This window comes from Bos taurus, chromosome 16, assembly GCF_002263795.3.
Source record: "Bos taurus isolate L1 Dominette 01449 registration number 42190680 breed Hereford chromosome 16, ARS-UCD2.0, whole genome shotgun sequence".
NCBI classification, from domain to species: Eukaryota; Metazoa; Chordata; class Mammalia; order Artiodactyla; family Bovidae; genus Bos; species Bos taurus.
The window spans coordinates 33,812,518-33,832,663 of record NC_037343.1 but is presented as its reverse complement, the minus strand read 5'-3'; the positions used below and the strand labels follow the sequence as shown (position 1 = coordinate 33,832,663).

At 38.1% G+C, this 20,146-nt stretch overlaps 1 protein-coding gene across 8 annotated transcripts in view; it reads left to right on the top strand.

Moving 5' to 3' along the window:
• Positions 1-20,146, top strand: part of SDCCAG8 (SHH signaling and ciliogenesis regulator SDCCAG8) — a 245,785-nt gene that overhangs the window by 51,669 nt on the left and 173,970 nt on the right. For all 8 annotated transcript variants that reach the window (XM_024976513.2, XM_005216850.5, XM_024976511.2 and 5 more), the window contains 2 exon segments: positions 8,261-8,399; positions 18,643-18,795. In XM_024976513.2, coding sequence (XP_024832281.1) covers positions 8,261-8,399; positions 18,643-18,795 — 292 coding nt within the window.

Here is a 20,146-nt window from a genome sequence, read left to right as displayed (position 1 = left end):
TTCTTTGATGGACATGTCTGTTGCTTCTGTATAATGGCTATTGGAAATAAGGCTGCAGTGAACATAGGGGCATCTACATCCTTTTGGATTTCTGTTTCTGTTTTCTTCTGAAAACTACCCAGAGGTGGAATTTCTGGACCGTATGGTAGTTCTTTGGGTACTTTACATTTTTCGAGGAACTTTCATACTGTTTTACCTAACAGCCTACTAATTTACGTTTCCACCAACAGTGCTCTAGAGTTGCCTTTTCTTCCATCCTTGCCAACGTTTGTTATTTGTTGTCATTTTGCCATTTAAGCTATTCAATCTGTTATTATTCAAGAAAATGGTGGTGGTGGTATTATTTAAGAAAATGGTGATCACTAAGTTGTGTCCAACTTTTGCAACCCCATGGACTATAATCCACCAGGCTCCTCTGTCCATGGGATTTTTCAGGCAATAGTAGAATGGGTTGCCATTTCCTTCTCCAGATGATCTTCCTGACACAGGGATCAAACCTGCAGCTCCTGTATTACATGTGAATTCTTTACGGCTGAGCCACCAACAAAGCCTCATTCAAGGAAATACCAGTTTAAAAATGCCAACTATCAAACTGGTGAAAATTTTAAAAAGATTAGTGGTCTCAAGAATTGATGAGGCTATGAATAAGTCAGTATTTTCATATACTGCTAATGGAAGTATAGATTGACACTACTTTTGAGGGTAATTTAGCACTGTTCATTAATATTTAAATTGTGTATTACATGTTTCAAAATCTACACTAGAGAATGTATGTATACCATAATAGGGCATTTGTAGGGAACTCTATTTGCAGCATTATTTGTAATGCTGTTATGATATTGTCATTTGATAAGAAATACATATTTTTGTCTTCATTTCCCATTCTTTGCATAGAACTCCTAAAACTTCTGTATTTTTCTAAGTGGTAAAAGCAATAAGTATGTATTTTGTACTAACATTTGTGTTTTTCCTCTGCTTCTGCAATAGGTTGTTATTGTTAAGCCCATGAGTTTATATTAAGTAGATGACTTTTGACTAAGGATGAGAATGCTGGTTGCCACAGAAACCATCCATGTAATTCGAAGATTGGAATTTTCAATCTCTACTTCCCAACCTTTAGGAAGGGAAAGAGCTGGAGATGAAGTCCAGGCATTAATGGCCAATGATTTAATCAATCATGCCTGTGGAACTTCTAGACAAACTCTAAACAATGGAGTTTAGGGAGCTTCTGGATTGGTCAACACATTGAGTACTAGAATGTGACACCAGACAGGATGTGGAAGCTCCACACACCTTCCCACATGCCTTTGTCTAGTGATCTCTTCTGTTTATCTGTTCATGATTATAAGTGAGCAATATTAAGGAAAACACTTTCCTGAGTTCTGTGAGCTGTTCTAGCAAAGAATTTTGCACTGGAAAGGATCATGGAAATCCATGGTTTTTGATCAGAAGAGATACAAGGTACCTGGGACTTACAATTGGAACCTAAAGTTGAGATTGTTATGTGGGACTGAACCTTAACCTGCAGGGTTTGTGTCAATTCCAGGCAGTCGGTATCAGAATTGAGTTAGTAGCCACTCAGAATTAGAGAATTGCTATGTGTGGGAAATCTACAGATGTGGTAGCAGAAGTATTGTGAGCATAGAAAGTATAGAAGAAACCAATAGGTTTTCCTTTTAGATGTAAACAACCTAAATAAATATCCTTAAACAAGAATAACTGGGCTTCAGTTTAGATAAAGTATGAAATTTTATGTACAAAAAAAAAGAGAATGGAGTAGATCTATATGTACTAATGTTCAACTAAGCTCCAAAATATGTTATTGAAGGAAAAAAAATGAAAAAAAGATGAGAAAGACATACCTGGCAGGAAACTATTTGTATTTTTTTAGAGGCTCACTCACAACCAGATGAATACATGTGCATAGAAAAAGATGCAAAAGAATAATCCCAATATTTAACAGTGATTACCACTGGAGAAGTAGAAGAAGGCATTGAAACTGACCGTGTGTGTTAAGCAGTCTCTAACCACTGTTGTTGTTCAGTTGCTAAGTTGTGTCTGACTCTTTGTGACCCCATGGACTGCAGCACACCAGGCTCTCCCGTCCTTCACTGTCTCCCACAGAGTGCTCACATTCATGTCCATTGAGTCAGTAATGCTTTCCAAGCATCTCTTCCTCTGCTGCCCTCTTCTCCTCCTGCACTCAGTCTTTCCCAGCATCAGGGTCTTTTCCAATGAGTCAGCATTTCACATCAGGTGGCCAAAGTATTGGAGCTTCAGCATCAGTCCTTCCAGTGAATACTCAGGATTGATTTCCTTTAGGATTGACTGATTTGATCTCTTTGCAGTCCAAGAGACTCTTAAGAGTATTTCCTAGCACCACAATTCGAAGCATCAATTCTTTTGCACTCAGCCGTCTTTATGGTTCAACTCTTACATCTGTACATGACTACTGGAAAAGCCATAGCTTTACTATATGGATTTTGTTGGCAAAGTGATATCTCTGCTTTTTAATACATTGAAATTTTAATTACAAATTTTAACTATATTGGTAATTAATTTATTATAAGAAGAATTTAATGAAAGATTAATTTTAAAATGGAAAAAGCATATTCAAAGTCATGCAGATGAAGAGGATATTCTAAGATAAACTAGTCAGGGAAAACCAGTCAGCAAATAAAAAGCAGTGTTTCTTTTTCCTATTATATTGATTTCATATTATCCTTCTAACCCTAACCGTACAATGTGGGAGGCCTGGGTTCAATCCCTGGGTCGGGAAGATCTCCTGGAGAAGGAAATGGTGACCCACTCCAGTATTATTGCCTAGAAAGTCCCATGGATGGAGGAGCCTGGTAGGCTACAGTCCATGGGGTTGCAATGAGTCGGACATGACTGAGTGACTTCACTTTCACTTCTGTGTTATAAGTAAAATGTCTTAAAAGGAAGCTACGATGTTTACATTGATTCCAAGCCTGGCAGTCATTTAGAAATTAGATTCTTGCCCAGTTACATATTCCTTTGTCTCTATCCTATATTTCAGCTCTTAGCCTCTTAGAATAAATGTCAACCTTTTCAGTTCAGTTTTCTGCTTTGTCAGCATGTCATTGACTCATATTCTACTTTAATAACAGTATACTGTGGAAAGCTTCTACTTTTACTGTCAGTGAAAATCATTGTCTGTATTATTCCCATGGCCTAAGCTGGTGTTCAGTTTCTTTCAATTTACTAATGCAGAAAGCTAAATATTGAATCTTATGCTGACTTTGAAGAGTGGCCAAAACTTTTTAGGTTCGATTTCTAGTTTTAAGCATAATTAAGAAGCCTGAGCCCTCAATGAACTGTACTGTAGTATTTCCTGCATGACTCTAATGTGAAATTTTTGAAGTTGTATCCCAAATATGATAAATTAAAAGTGTGTCTTGGTCTCTATTGAAAAATGTAGTATTGTGATACCAATTTTAAGCTACTTTGTTGATTTTTTAGCCAATCACCCATTTGATAGCCAAGCAATCTTCTGTATAGCTTGCTTTGCAACTGTATTTCAGTTTTTAAAAAAGAAAATTAAAAAAACTAAGGCTAACTGCTTAAGAATAAAAGAGAATTCATTATCTCTCTTACACACATACACAGAAAACCAAAAGAAAAAGAAAGACTGTAGTGGAAACTTCCCAGAAATGAGGAACAAGGAAATGTTGTAGTCAGCCTTCTAGACTTTCTTTTAAAAACAGTGATGTTTAATAAATCTTAAAACTGCTAATAACTGTGGAATAGCTTAGGAATTGAAGGAATTAAATATGGAGTACTCCATATTTCAAGATGAAGCTCATGTGTGTATCAGACCAACTCCTCTCTTTTCCGTATATAAACATTGGCCAAGATTATTCAGAGACTTTCTCAGTCCTTTTGGCTCTGATTGTTGCTCTAGGTTCCTTAAATACTAGTTTCCTTAAATACTACATGATTGTCAGTTCATCCTAGAAGCGACACCCCTGCTTCTTACTTCATTTTCTGCCTCAGCTGCTCTATCATCTGCATCATGGCATGTTGCAGGATTAATGCTGTATTGCTTGCTTTGTTTGAAAAACTCCGTGATCACACTCATCAAAACATTCCCATGGTGTTTTTAAGCAGTTAAAGAACTTTTGCCATTGGAGACGGCCCTCTCACTCTCACATTGATGTATCATGTAAGTTTGTATGACTTGCCATCGTAAGAGGCTTGCCCAGGCCTGGCTTTGGGCTGGCACTATGGACTAGGAGCAGCACTGCAGCTGACTAGTTAGTCTGGGTGGCCAGAATTGACCGTTTCTGAAGGACAGATAATGAGTAGTAGCATGGGGCTGAAGTACAGGAGAAAAAAACTCAAGAAGGTGTCGGCCAGATGAACATAGAAATGGGACAGGAAGCAGGGCCTTATGTTGCACGCATTTTCGTTCACTTCAGTTGGGTCTAACTCTTTGCGACCCCACGGACTGTAGCCTGCTAGTCTTCTCTGTCCATGGAATTCTCCAGGCAAGAATACTGGATTTAGTTGCCATGCTCTTCTCCAGGGGATCTTCCCACCGCAGGGATCAAATCTTCTTCTCCTGCATCTCGTACATTACAGGCAGATTCTTTACTTAGTGGGCCCCATAGGAAGCCTTATATTGAGGACAGGGCTCACATACCTAGGGTTGTTTTTTCAAGTGCTTGCTATTTGGTATGTGGGCTGGCTAAGTTGAAACAAAACAAATAAAAAATGCAGTGACTGAGTGGATAGTCCTGTGTGTTAGTCTCTCAGTCATGCCCCACTCTTTTGCAACCCCATGGACTATAGCCTGCCAGGCTCCTCAGTCCATGGAATTATCCAGGCAAGAATACTGGGAGCAAGTAGGCATTCCCTTCTCCAGGGGATCTTCCAGATCCAGGGATTGAACCCAGGTCTCCCACATTGCAGGTAGATTCTTTACCATCTCAGCCACCAGGGAAGCCCTAAATTGCCAAATTTAGATAGTCCTAAATTGCCAGAATTGCTAGTGGCACCTGTAAGCCTATGTGTAATTTAAGTATCTCTCCTGAACTTTTCAGATGGTCTGAGGGCCACCTTGAAGCATATATTACATTTCTTTTACATAAAATCATAGTGTGTCAGTCCAGTGGTTGCACAAATTTTTAGTACAGTTCTTTTACAGATTCACTGTTGAATGGTGACCTTAACAAAACATCTGTGTGTGTGTGTGTGTGTGTGTGTGTGTGTGTGTGTGTGTATGGGTTAGTTGCTCAGTCGTGTCTGACTCTTTGTGACCCCATGGAGTGCAGCCCTTCAGGTGCCTCTGTCCATGGGATTTCCCAGGCAAGAATACTGGAGTGGGTTGCCATTTCCTTCTCCAGGAGATCTTCCTGACCCAGGGATTGAACCTGGTTCTCCTGCATTGCAAGCAGATTATTTACTGTCTGAGCCACCACAGTATTTGAGGGTTTATCTTTGATGATTTTTTTGTCATTCAATAGTCTGAAATTGGTGAGCTCATGTTCTGAAAATTTTTTGATCCAGAGCAATTAAACTCTTTTGTTTCCAGTTCTAAGTAGTCTAGTGACTTTTTAAATTTAGATATAGGAGACTTCCCTGGTAGTCCTGTGGTTAAGATTCCAGACTTCCCCAAAGGGGACATGGGTTCGATCCCTGGTGGGGGAACTAAAAAAAAATTTAACTGTAAAATATTAGAACTGGGACAGAATTTTGCTTACCCTCTTTGATACCCTCCTGTAGCAAAGTCATTATTCATTCATTTATTCTTTCGCCATTTATTTCACTGAGTATGTACTGTGTGACAGACTACTCTTAGCAAGAGGATATACTAGAAATAGTTTAAATATATTAAGTGTAAGTCTCCTGTAAGAAGCAAATTTGTTAGAAACTTGATCCTATTGTGGCCTGTTTGTTAATATATATTCTGAGGTTTTTTGTTAATCTTTTTATTTGTAACTTCAGGTTTGATGGTGGTATAGTATTAGGAATAGGTAAGAGTATCATTGAATAGTGACTTTGGTTTCTTAGTAGGTCTAAAACTTTAGCAAAGGTAACTATATGATATTGACCTGTTATCCTTAAGAGTGAATTTTTATTTTCTACTTGGAAACACAGGTTCTAGTTGGGTTGCATATTCTCAATGAAGCTAGTCCCTTTTATGTTAGAGCATTTTCTGAAATGCAAATAAATATGAAATTGATTTTGTTTGCATTTTACTTAATGTTTTTTACTCAACCAGAATAATCTTGCTTTGATTCTTCCACTTTTTCACATAATTACTGTGTTTGATTATATTTGATCAAAATAATTCACTCCTTTTTCATTTCCTTTAGACAAAAAAATTATTTTTCTCAGTTGAAAATAAGTGAATCAGGAAATTCTAAAATGAAGATCACTGCTGCTGCTGCTGCTAAGTCGCTTCAGTCGTGTCCGACTCTGTGCGACCCCATAGACGGCAGCCCACCAGGCTTCCCTGTCCCTGGGATTCTCCAAGCAAGAGCACTGGAGTGGGTTGCCATTTCCTTCTCCAATGTATGAAAGTGAAAAGTGAAAGTGAAGTCAGCTCCCACAAATTTTATGATACTTGGAGCAATTTATTCTTCTTTTAACAAAAAGAGCTTTTATGAAACTGTTAATAATGTAACTTTGTTCAGTATTACATATTTTTTAAAATACGACTGTTTTCCAAATGCCACAAATAGTTTAAATTATTTTATTTTTAAGAAAATTTTTTAATCAAGACATTGGTCAATTTTGAAAGTAATTCAAACTCAGAGATTTAATCTTTTAAGTTAGGACTCCTTAAAATGAACTCTTTATTAATAGTTTACAGTTGACTGTTTAGCAATAGTTCAGAACTTGGCAATGAAAAAGAAGCTACAGCAGTTACTTCAAGTGAATTTGAAATCACAGTTTAAAACTTGAGCTCTTTAACAAAGTATGGAATAGCATAAGTAACAGTCCAACTTACTTTTTTTGTTTGTTTTGTGTTAATAGAAAGTTTCCCACCTCACTTTTGGGGGGGGTCTGTTGATCATTTTTATCCAGTGGATGAGCTCCAGATATCCTGAAATCTTTTATGTGGAGTTTGCTTAAATTAATCCATGAGATTGGAGCCTTGCTGCTATTTTACATGCCAAAGCATTTTGGCATTCAGTTCAGTTCTGTCCCCAAGAAATAGCTTAGCTTTATGAGAATTGCTGAGAAGGGGGCAGAGTTAGGCAATGATCAAACCTAGGGGGGTAAGATTTTGTAAAATAACAAGTATTATGTGTAATCAAGGCATTTGAGTAATCCAACAGTACTACCCATTGAAAGAAAAAATACTTTCATAAGTAGGTGAAAGTTTTTCATTCATAAGTGAAGCCGCTTAGTCATGTCCGACTCTTTGAGACTCTGTGGGCTAAACCTACCAGGCTCCTCCAACCATGGGATTTTTCAGGCAAGAATACTGGGATGGGTTGCTATTTCCTTTTCCAGGGAATCTTCCCGACCCAGGGATTGGACCCGAGTCTCCTGAATTGCAGGCAAACGCTTTACCATCTGAGCCACCAGGGAAGCCAAGAAGTGTCAAAAAGAGGGTTGTGAAAGGAAGACGAAAAGAAAAAAAAAACATGTTGGTTCTAGTAGAGCAGAGAGCCAGTAGTGTAAACAAAACCTCAGTAGTCCCTTCTTACCATGGTTACTTCTACTTTGAGGTACAATTCCCACCTTCCCTGATAGTTCAGTTGGTAAAGAATCCACCTGCAATGCAGGAGACCCCAGTTCAATTCCTGGGTGGGGAAGATCCAGTACAGAAGGGATAGGCTACCCACTCCAGTGTTCTGGCCTGGAGAATTCCATGGATGGTATCATCCATAGGGTCACAGTCTGACACAACTGAGTGACCTTCACACGTTCACAACTTTGTTAGTTTTTTCTCCTTTTCTGCCGCCTACACTTAGCTTTTTAACTAATTTCTTCTTTTCTGGGCTTTCCTCTGCAGCCCTCAGTGTGCCAGTCCTCTCCACAGTAGGTTATTACCCGACCTGGATGCAGTCCTGCCATGAGTGCTCCCTGCTCTTCTGGCTGTCCTGCCTGCCCCTCACCAAGTGACAACAGAGGGTCTTTCTCTGGGGTGTGCTTGAACATGTGCTGGGCTGGCCTGCCCTGGCTCTTCTTCTAATGCATATCAGTGCTTTTTCCTCCCTGACTTATGAATACTTGACCATTTGATCATTTCTTGTTTTCGATGTTCTTTTTGTGCTGACAGAGAAAGAGATGACTTAATGTCTGTGCTAGTTTCCGTGAGGAACAGCTTGACAGAGGTGCAGCAAAGAGAAGCAAGTGCTTATAAGCAGGTGAAGCAAGCTGTGAAAATGACTGAGGACGCCAGTTTTGAAAAAACCAAGGCAAGTCTAATAAGATTAAAATGAAAGCATGCCCTAATTCCTTTTTCTTTTCTTTTCTGAATACTTATTTGCTTATTCTCCATAACTAAACTTTTTTTCCAAACACACAAAGTGGAAACCAGTTTGTTAGTGCTGAATTTCTAAGTTAAACACATTTGCTCTTTGGAGAATTCTTATTCCTCTGCAAATTCTCTTGCTATGTCACTATTGAAAGAACAGTACAATGTAGTATGGTACTTTGAGAGAGTTGTATGCTTAACCTTTTCATTTGCCGATAATTTTTAATGCTAAGTGAAACTGTTAACATCCATAGTGACCCATTTTTGTATGTTCATGTATGACTGAAGACAGATCTTTTTTTCTCTGTCCCTGGGAAATTTTGAGAACATTCAAATATACCACAATAATAATATATGTGTATTGAATAGCATCTTTAGCTGTGAATTGGTATCCATTGTATGCTTAAGTCAAACACATTTAATGGTAATGATAATGTCAGTAATAGTTAACACAGTGATCAGGCAGTGTTCTAAGCACTTTGAATAGTAGGAGGTTACTGTTGATTCACTGCTGTTGGGGGCCACACCTTAAACCATTAAAGTTGCTGTGTGTTTTCTGTAGACACACTAGCCACACTTGAAGTACCTGGTAGCCACATGTAGCTGGTGATTACTGTATTAGTCAGTGCAATATAGGACATTTCCATTATCACAAAAAATGCTCTTAGATGGCATTGGTCTAAGCCATATAGTAGCATCACTATTTTATTGGGCTAATCAACTTCATATTAAACTTCTCCTCAGTCATTGCTTTATCCATTTTTCTCTGTCCAGTTCATCTTTAACTCTTCCTAGACCATTTGACCTTCATAGTGCCCCTATACCTTTTGAAAGTAATGTTCATTCTGACCAAATGCCCTAATATACTTTATTGTTTCTTCAAACACTCTTACTTCTTCATTTGTAATGAACTTTAGCTGCCCCTTGCTGGTATTATGACCCTCAAAACCCCCAGTGGAGCCCTTTGCTGTTCATCTCATCTCATTTGGTTATGATGGAGGAGGTTAGCATTCATATCACTCCATATTGCCATTTCCAGGCCTTTGTTATGGTTCAGTTCAGTTCAGTCGCTCAGTCCTGTCCAACTCTTTGCGACCCCATGAATCGCAGCACACCAGGCCTCCCTGTCCATCATCAACTCCCGGAGTTCACTCAGACTCACATCCATCGAGTCGGTGATGCCATCCAGCCATTTCATCCTCTGTTGTCCCCTTCTCCTTCTGCCAAATCCCTCCCAGCTCAGAGTCTTTTCCAATGAGTCAACTCTTCGCATGAGGTGGACAAAGTACTGGAGTTTCAGCTTCAGCATCAGTCCTTCCAAAGAAATCCCAGGGCTGATCTCCTTCAGAGTGGACTGGTTGGATCTCCTTGCAGTCCAAGGGACTCTCAAGAGTCTTCTCCAACACCACAGTTCAAAAGCATCAATTCTTCGGTGCTCGGCTTTCTTCATAGTCCAACTCTCACATCCATACATGACAACTGGAAAAACCATAGCCTTGATTAGATGGACCTTTGTTGGCAAAGTAATGTCTCTGCTTTTGAATATGCTATCTAGGTTGGTCATAACTTTCCTTCCAAGCAATAAGCATCTTTTAATTTCATGGCTGTAGTCACCATCTGTAGTGATTTTGGAGCCCAAAAAAATGAAGTCTGACACTGTTTCCACTGTTTCCCCATCTATTTCCCATGAAGTGATGGGACCAGATGCCATGATCTTTGTTTTCTGAATGTTGAGCTTTAAGCCAACTTTTTCACTCTCCACTTTCACTTTCATCAAGAGGCTTTTGAGTTCCTCTTCACTTTCTGCCATAAGGGTGGTGTCATCTGCATATCTGAGGTGATTGATATTTCTCCCGGCAATCTTGATTCCAGCTTGTGCTTCTTCCAGCCCAGTGTTTCTCATGATGTACTCTGCATATAAGTTAAATAAGCTGGGTGACAATATACAGCCTTGATGTACTCCTTTTCCTATTTGGAACCAGTCTGTTGTTCCATATCCAGTTCTAACTGTTGCTTCCTCACCTGCATATAGGTTTCTCAAGAGGCAGGTCAGGTGGTCTGGTATTCCCATCTCTTTCAGAATTTTCCACAGTGTTTTGTGATCCACACAGTCAAAGGCTTTGGCATAGTCAATAAAGCAGAAATAGATGTTTTTCTGGAACTCTTGCTTTTTCGATGATCCAGCAGATGTTGGCAATTTGATCTCTGGTTCCTCTGCCTTTTCTAAAACCAGCTTGAACTTCAGAAAGTTCATGGTTCACATATTGCTGAAGCCTGTCTTGGATAATTTTGAGCATTATTTTACTAGCGTGTGAGATGAGTGCAATTGTGCAGTAGTTTGAGCATTCTTTGGCATTGCCTTTCTTTGGGACTGGAATGAAAACTGACCTTTTCCAGTCCTGTGGCCACTGCTGAGTTTTCCAAATTTGCTGGCATATTGAGTGCAGCACTTTCACAGCATCATCTTTCAGGATTTGAAATAGCTCAACTGGAATTCTATCACCTCCACTAGCTTTGTTCGTAGTGATGCTTTCTAAGGTCCATTTGACTTCACATTCTAGGATGTCTGGCTCTAGGTGAGTGATCACACCATCGTGATTATCTTGATCATGAAGATCTTTTTTGTACAGTTCTTCTGTGTATTCTTGCCACCCCTTCCTAACATCTTCTGCTTCTGTTAGGTCCATACCATTTCTGTCCTTTATATATATATTATTTATTTATTACTTCTTTTGCCTGTGCTTGCTGTGGTGCACAGACTCTTTATTGTGGCTCATGGTCTTCTCTAGTGGTGGTGTGTGGGCTCTAGACTGGGTGGGCTTGGTAGTTGCAGCAGGCAGGCTTAATTGCAGTATGTGGGAATCTTAGTTCCCTGGCCAGGGATCAAACCAGGCCCCCTGTATTGGGAGCGTGGAGTATTATCTCCTAAACTACCAGGAAGTCCTGCTTAATTTTTCTTTGAAATTAGGTTACCACTTCTCTTTGAATCATCATTGATTCTCCTCTCTCTAATTTTAATCGACTTAAACACTCAATCTAGAAGACATTATTTGACACATTTTTAAAAAAATCATCCATTTTATACTTGGATTTATAAAATAGTTGTAAGATCTTTGACACTTTTTAACAACTTTAGCCTCTGAGCCTTTTTTTCTCTTGTCCAAATCTTTTCAGGCTGCCATAACGAAAATACCTTAGACATGGTGGCTTAAACAACAAACATTTATTTCTCACAATTCTGGAAGTTCAAGATTGTGGCACCAACAGGTTCAGTGTTTGGTCAGAGCTCACTTTCTGTCTTCTCACTATGTCTTCACATGGTGGAAGGGGCAAGAGAACTCTTTGGCATCTATTTTCTAAGGGCACTAATCCCATTCATGAGGACTCTGCTTTCATGACCTGATCACCTCCCATGGGGCCCACTATCTAAGTCCATCATATTAGGGTTAGGTTTCAACATATGAATTTTGGAAAAGCACAAACATTCAGTTCATAGCATCCTCCACTCTATCTCTTTTCATCATTCTGAAAGGTTTCAACATTCATGCTGTTAACATATGCAACATCTTAGACCAACACACTTTGTCTTCCTTAACTCTAAGACTTTTTTCTGTTCTGCTGTAACTCCCACATGAACTGAAGTGTCCATGAAATCTCAAACTCTAAAACTGATCTCTCTGACCAGAGCCTTTTCTCTTTCTCCTATCTCAGTTAAATCTATTCAGTGTCCTCTTCTACCTCCTCGCATACCTCATTTTCTCTATTATCTCCAGGCTGTCCCTCTTCCCTTTCCACTTAGATGTGAATTTTACAATTTCAAGCTAAACCCATTATATTCACTCCATCAAGATAGCTGTGTTCTTTACCTACTGAATGGCACTTTTGTCCACTGTCATGTCCTAATTGGAAACCTAGATGTCATTCTCTCTTTTATACCTGGCTGCCAATCAATTACTGATTGCAAGTTTTTTTTTTTTTTTTAAGATTTATTTGTTGACTTAACAAACAATTTCTCCTTTCTTCATTTTCCCAGCTTAGCACCTCACTCTCATAGCTGACCTCCTATACTGAGATCACAACCAACTGACAAGAGGCTCTTCAAACCTTATCATCTCTCAAATGTGCCTTCTCATTTTTTTTTTCTTGCTTGTTTGGTCCTCTTACTTTCCAAGATGAATCTCTCCAAGTTCTTGATATGTCCTACTCCCAAGGTTTCAGGGACCCTAAACCATTTGTTATCATATCTTTCTTATATCTTTCATCCTTCTTTCTCCATTGTTTTTACCTTTGTAGCTTTCCATTCATTTTTGAACACATTGCAGTCAAGCTTTTAACAAACTGTAGTCTGATTTCATACTAATGAATTGGTCACTTTTTGGTCACCAGCCACTTCCTGATTACTAAACCCAGTGACTTCATCTTAGTCCTCATTTGACTCAACTCCAGGAAGCCATTAACTGTGCTAGTATAATATTATCTTTTCTCCTTGATTAGTTTGGTATTTCACTCTGTGAGTCATCTTTGCATTGCTCTTCTCTACTCTTCCACATTCCTTTTAACTTGTTTTCCACAAGCCTAGAATGCAGACATTCCTCATTTTTGTTCCTAGACTTCCACCCATGTTGCCCTAATTTCCAGGACTTTGTGTCTTCCTCTCACTGAACACTTCTACACTGTGTCTTTAGCTCTAACAGCTCCTCTGTGCCCCAGACCTACATTTCTAGCTGCTACTAGATCTCTTTATATGGATGATATGCCATTAGCATCTGAAACTCCACACTACCAAAATGTTAATTTTCTCCTCCTTTCTGTCTGTCACTCCTTTTCCTTCTACAATTTTCCATATTATCTTCTTTCAGATAATGGTATTATCATCTTACCAACAGTTCTGGCCTAGATCCTTTAAGATCCTTTGGCTCCTCCCCATTCGTCACTCTCAACATCCAATCAATTACCAAACTCGCACCTTCTCCTCAGAGGCCCTTACTAAGTTATCCCTGCAACTTCCATTCCTGTACCTCGGTTCAAGTCTTCACATACTCTTATGCAACCTATGTGGCCTTTTGGAATAGCCTTCTGTTGGTCTCCCTCAAGTCTCTTTCAACCCCAGTATTCTTTCACTTTGCTGCCAAAGTCTTCCTAAATTGTAAATCTCCCTGTTCGGGCAGCTCTCCCCTTGCAGTAGAATAAAAGACAAATCCTTAGCATAACCTTCCAGATCTTTCACAGTGTGGTCCCACTCTAACTTTTCTAGCCTTATCTTTTACTACACATTTTTTTTTTTTAATTTTTTTTTATTTCTAAACTTTACATAATTGTATTAGTTTTGCCAAATATCAAAATGAATCCGCCACAGGCATACATGTGTTCCCCATCCTGAACCCTCCTCCCTCCTCCCTCCCCACACCATCCCTCTGGGTCGTCCCAGTGCACCAGCCCCAAGCATCCAGTATCGCGCATCGAACTTGGACTGGCAACTCGTTTCTTACATGATATTCTACATGTTTCAATGTCACTCTCCCAAATCTTCCCACCCTCTCCCTCTCCCACAGAGTCCATAAGACTGTTCTATACATCAGTGTCTCTTTTGCTGTCTCGTACACCAGGTTATTGTTACCATCTTTCTAAATTCCATATATATGCGTTAGTATACTGTAATTCTGTTTTTCCTTCTGGCTTACTTCACTCTGTATAATAGGCTCCAGTTTCATCCACCTCATTAGAACTGATTCAAATGTATTCTTTTTAATGGCTGAGTAATACTCCATTGTGTATATGTACCACAGCTTTCTTATCCATTCATCTGCTGATGGACATCTAGGTTGCTTCCATGTCCTGGCTATTATAAACAGTGCTGCGATGTTTTCATATAACTTGTGCTGTTTCTGTAATGTGATCTATATCAGCTCTTTCCATGAATTTGCTCATGTACTTTTCTGCACTGTGTTCATCTGTGAAATACTTATTCAGTCTCTGAGAGTCAGCTCAGGTGGCAGTCTTCCCCAGAGTTTTTTCCAACCCCTTCTTGTTTGAATTAATCTCTTCCTTCACTGTATTCCTAATGAGTGGTGTATAATTTTTGTGGCTGTGTACATAGTTCTCTCCATGGAAAGACCTTAAAAACCAGGCCTGTGACATCTATCACTGTATTCTTCACAATGGCTATTTACATATTAATTGTACCATAAATGTTTATTGAATTGAAATAACATTAGATATTAACGTTAAATATTAATATGGATTTTTATAAATAATTTTTATGATGTAATATTTCAGTGGTTAAGAACTAGAAAGGCTATTGTGTATCATGAATCTGTTTTTCATTGAGTTAGTATTTATGCCAGGATTGATTTCTAAGCAGTTTACAAAATGCAGTGCAAGTATAATAGTTATTATCATCAAGATATAGTAAAACATATTAGGAATTTTGCTTTTTGAGAGTAAAAATCAAAACAGCATATATACTTTAATTTTAAAATCAACTACTTTATTACTGCATTATGTAATTGTTACTTTGTTCTTATAGTTTCTTAACATTTGTTGCCATCTAGTGTTATATTTTGCATATTGCATGCTAAATACGTGGAAGCAATTACATTTCATAAATATTATATCAAACAGAGTTCGATGGAACTCTGCTCAATGTTATGTGGTAGCCTAGATGGGAAGGGAGTTGGAGGGAGAATAGGTATGTGTATTTATATGGCTGAGTCCCTTCACTGTTCACCAGAAACGATTACAACATTGTTAATCAGCTATACCTCAGTACAAAATAAAAAGTTTAGAAAAAGGCAAATACCGTATGATGTCACTTGTATGTGGAATCTAAAACATGACGCAAATGAACTTACCTATGAAACAGAAATAGACTCGCAGACATAGAGAACAGATTTCGTGGTTGCCCGAAAAGAATGTGAATAAAGGATGTATGTGTGTCTATATATTTGTTGTTGTTCAGTCGCTAAGTTGTGTCAGACTCTTTGAAACCCCATGGACTGCAGCATAGCAGACTTCCCTGTCCTTCACTATCTCCCAGAGTTTTTGTGTGTGTGTGTATATATATATATATATATATATATATATATATATATATATATATGTATATAAAGGGCTTCCCCCGGTAGGAAGTGACTCAGTGGTAAAGAATCCACCTGCAATGCAGGAGCCTCAGGAGGTGGAGGTTCAATCCCTGGGTTGGAAGATCCTCTGGAGGAGGGCATGGCACCCACTCCAGTATTCTCCCCGTTGACAGAGGAGCCTGGCAAGCTACAGTCTACGGGGTCGCAGAGTCGGACACAACTGAAGTGACTTAGCATGCACACAGGTTTCCCCTCTAGGTCACTGCATTTTAGGTCATTTTTAACAAAAACTGAAATAAGGTGCATTAGCCTTTATTTGAATTTTGAATACCTGAAACCAAGGGTGCAAAAGGAAGAGGGTTGTCTAAGTCCCCAACTCCCCAAGACCTATAGCCGTTTCCACCAAGAAAGGGGTTGTGCTCAGGGAAAAGAAGGAGCCACAACCTTGGGAACTACTAGGAGAAATGGAAGCTGCAGATCCCAAATTAACATGGTCACCTGCGAAGATCTATCAGTTAGTTGTAGTTGGCCATTCCTTGACCTAGTCACTGAGGATTCAGTTATATGCCTTTACTAAATGGTTATATAGAGTATAATCAAGGAGTACTGAATCATCTGGGATTCTGAAAACTAAGAGAGGAGTCTTAGAATTTAAAGACAAAGCTTTAATGGAAAGACGAAAGTGAAAGTGAAAGTCACTCAGTCGTGTCCGACTCTTTGCATCCCCATGGATTGTATGGTCCATGGAATTCTCCAGGCCAGAATACTGGAGTGGGTAGCCTTTCCCTTCTCCAGGGGATCTTCCCCACCCAGGGATCATACCCAGGTCTCCCGCATTGCAGGCAGATTCTTTAGCAGCTGAGCCACAAGGGAAGCCCAAGAATACTGGAGTGGGTAGGGTAGCCTATCCCTTCTCCAAGGGATCTTCCCCACCCAGGAATCAATCCAGGGTCTCCTGCATTGCAGGCAGATTCTTTACCAACTGAGCTATGAGGGAAGCCCTAATGGAAAGAATGTATATGTATTTATTTAGTAGAACCAAATCTTGTATATGAGGTCTGTTGCAAGATTAAATGACTTTTCTAGTTCCAAGTGGTAGTTAATATTTCCTTCACTGTGACCAGGAATATATATTAAAATGAAAACAATAAAACTAAAAGCCATTTTTATATGGGATCACTGGTTACAAACCAAGAGTGATCAATATCCAGTTTTTGACCTACTGTTTTTATTCAGTGTTTCATTGCTGCTTTCATACTCACCATCACCTTTCAGTGGTAGCTACTTCTCATAGAAGGCCCTCCACAAAACCAAGTCTTCAGCAACATATTTTGTTTATGTGATTTACAGCTTCTCACTTGTGCTTATATCATTTTGGCACTAGGCCTTTTACCTGTCAGGATCATTTACTGTTCCTTGTTGCTGAACTGATTAAATATTCTGAATTGACTCTTTGTTCTTCACGTTAGCCTGATCTTCAGCAGTTCCTTCCACTATTCCTATACCAACTAAGATTGCTTCCTGAGTTCTTATTCAATGAAAAACCTTCTGATTAGATATACTAGTTTATATTCCATAATCATTTTATTCTTTCATGATAGTTGTGTGCTAGTGAACATTATGAATGTTTTTATTAGGTTCTTATAAAATACTTTACACTAGAGCAATTGTGTTCCAAAGCACAAAAATCTCTAATTAGTAATATTTCAAGCTCCAGTGGTTTAAATTATAGAAAAAATATGCTTTTCCATTTCCTTGAAAATCTAATGTAAAGTTTTATCTCCCAAACATTTTCAACTAGAATTGGATTTGGGACTAACTCCCTAGGAGAATCTTTTTTTAGGCATCAAGTATTTGCTTATCAATTAATCTTAGACAATTGCATTTTATCCTCATATTTTATGCCTAGGAGTATAGAACATTTCCAGAAGAGTTTGAAAGAAGTTAGAGTTTAATGAGTTCATGATACAGGGAAGAAAATTCACATATCCTAGGTATTATTGTCTGTATTTACTATAGCTTTCACCAGAGGGAAGCATAACAATGCATAAAACTTTGCAGTGCTTACTGAGACTACTTCCATCTCCATTAACAATAACTGTGACTATCAAATTATAAGCATACAGTATATAAGTCATATAAGGCTTCAGTTTCTTTCTCTCAATTCAAGGAACAACATAGAGGTTGAGAGAGGAGGATATTGTGAGGAAACATGGGATAAGACTAAGAAACCATAGTATGACTTAGATTTTTCTGTTAATAAGTCAAGCACCTTAATTGTATTGTTTTTTTTCTTGAGAGTTTGAATTCAATTTATTATTGAATGTTATACATAAAGATATTCTGAATATAGCCAAAAGGAAATTAGAGAGTTTTTATTTCTGAAAACACAGAATTTAGTATAAATTCTGGAAATTTAGTCTAAAGGACAATTACCAACTTTTAAATTGGCAAAATCAAATATGAGACTTCTCATTTTATAAAACTAGGTAGTAACTGCTGTTTTGAGTCTTCCCTTACCAAAATTTGATTATTACCTAATTTTTACGTTAGCTATGTGTGTAAGGAGAGTGAACCAAATCTTATCTTACTTATATGTAAGGAAACTTGATTACTATATGTTAAATAATAGATGCCTTTACGTAATGACAAACACAACTCATCTTAAAATTTTGATGTTTATCATTTAAAAGTACAAATAATTTTTAACCATGTCCAAATGAAAAATCAGTTAAATTAGATACTTATGTATTTCTTATGGTATAAACATGATTTATAATTGATAATACTAGAACATTTTCTGATCCCCTTTTATAAAATTGAAACTCCTCTGTGGCCTTTATCATGGTTTGTTGCTTGGATTTTCTTAGTTGATTAGTTAATATAGCCTTAATTGTGAAAATAAATATGTGAATAACTGTAACTTTTGAATATATGTAATATTTGAATCACCAAGTGGTATTGACAAACAAATATAAAAATATTCTTTTCTTTGACTTTACATTAAGTTATAACTATTTTAAATATTATTAAAGTTTAATTGTCTCATTTCCCCCGTATTTCTTGTAAATTCTATGGTTCCATTTCACTGTCTTATTCTGGCAGGCTTTGATCCAATGTGAACAATTGAAGAATGAGCTGGAGAGGCAGACAGACCGACTTGAGAAAGAACTTGCATCTCAGCAAGAAAAAAGAGCCTTTGAGAAAGAGATGTTGAAAAAAGAAATTACAAAAGAAAGAGAAGACATGGGCTCAAAGGTACTTAAAAGTTCAATTTGTTATCCACATTGCAGAGGAAATGTTTTTGTGATGTAATTGATGAGTCTGCAGTCTGCAATTCTTGAATGATCTTTAAATATTTAAATCTTTTAAGTATTCAAATTGCTTATTAATTAGAGTTCATAAAATTTTTCTATTCTCAACGTATTTCTCAATAAAAGTTATATTCTCTGACCTTTCCAAAGAAAATAATTAGATTTCATGATAGGAAATTGTGAAATATACTCTAATGCTGTCATTCTGTTTGAGTCCCTCTCTGTTTGTCAGAGGAGAGCAGGTGCTCTGCAGATATCCATATTTTAGTTCAACCTTGGTTAAATTAAGGAGCAATTACCCTTTCATTTCATCCCCCCACTCCCAAATTAGACATTAAGAAGATAAAACACTTGTAAGAAACCAAGTAGCCAAAAAAAGTTATGATATGCTTTGTATAAAATAGGTTCTAACAAATTACAAATTACAAAAAAATGAGATGGTTGGATAGCATCACCAACTCGATGGACATGAATTTGAGCAAGCTCTGGGAGTTCGCAATGGACAGGGAAGCCTGGCGTGCTGCAGTCCACAGGGTCGCAAAGAGTCAGACACGACTAAGTGACTGAACTGAACAAATTACATGATGAATAAGTGGAAGAGGGAAGTTAGAGGCAAAAGGAACAGATAATATGTGATGGGCAGTGTTTGAAAAACAGTAACAAACTGGAATATAGAGTTTAGTGGAATCTAGTTTTAATATTGCTATTAATTGCTATAGTAGAACAAAACTGAGCAAGATGTGGTCCTTGAAGTAACCCAAACTTCAATGTTCTGTTTGTTCAAAGCAGCCTCACAGCTTATACTGTAAGTTCTGTCTTATAATATTCCAAGACTTGAAAATTAACTCATTCAGCAAATATCTACTGATTATCTGCTGTGTGCATGGCAGTGTATAAGCCTGAGGCTATATAAAGAGAAAAATCACAAATTCTGCCCAGTGAGTTTTAAGTCATACAGGTATGTGAGGCAAGGTAAACTCCCTTGTTTTCTTATCCTTTTTTAAAAGAACTGTGCCTGTCAAAACGTAACTTAAAGGTCAGTCTAACTGTCTACCTTCTATGACTTGCATTGATGATCTCAGCTGGTGAAGAACAATGCTACAATCTTGCAGATGACACCACCATACCCTTATGGTCTTTGGTGTCCGTTGTTCTTTCGGTGCTTTCTAGCAGTCCTCCTACACATTCCCCTCTCTCCTGTTCATTTAGGGATTCAACAGATACTAACTGGAGGTCATGGGAATGTCATCATCACAGGACCAATGCATTCCCCTCATGGAGTTTATAAACTAGTG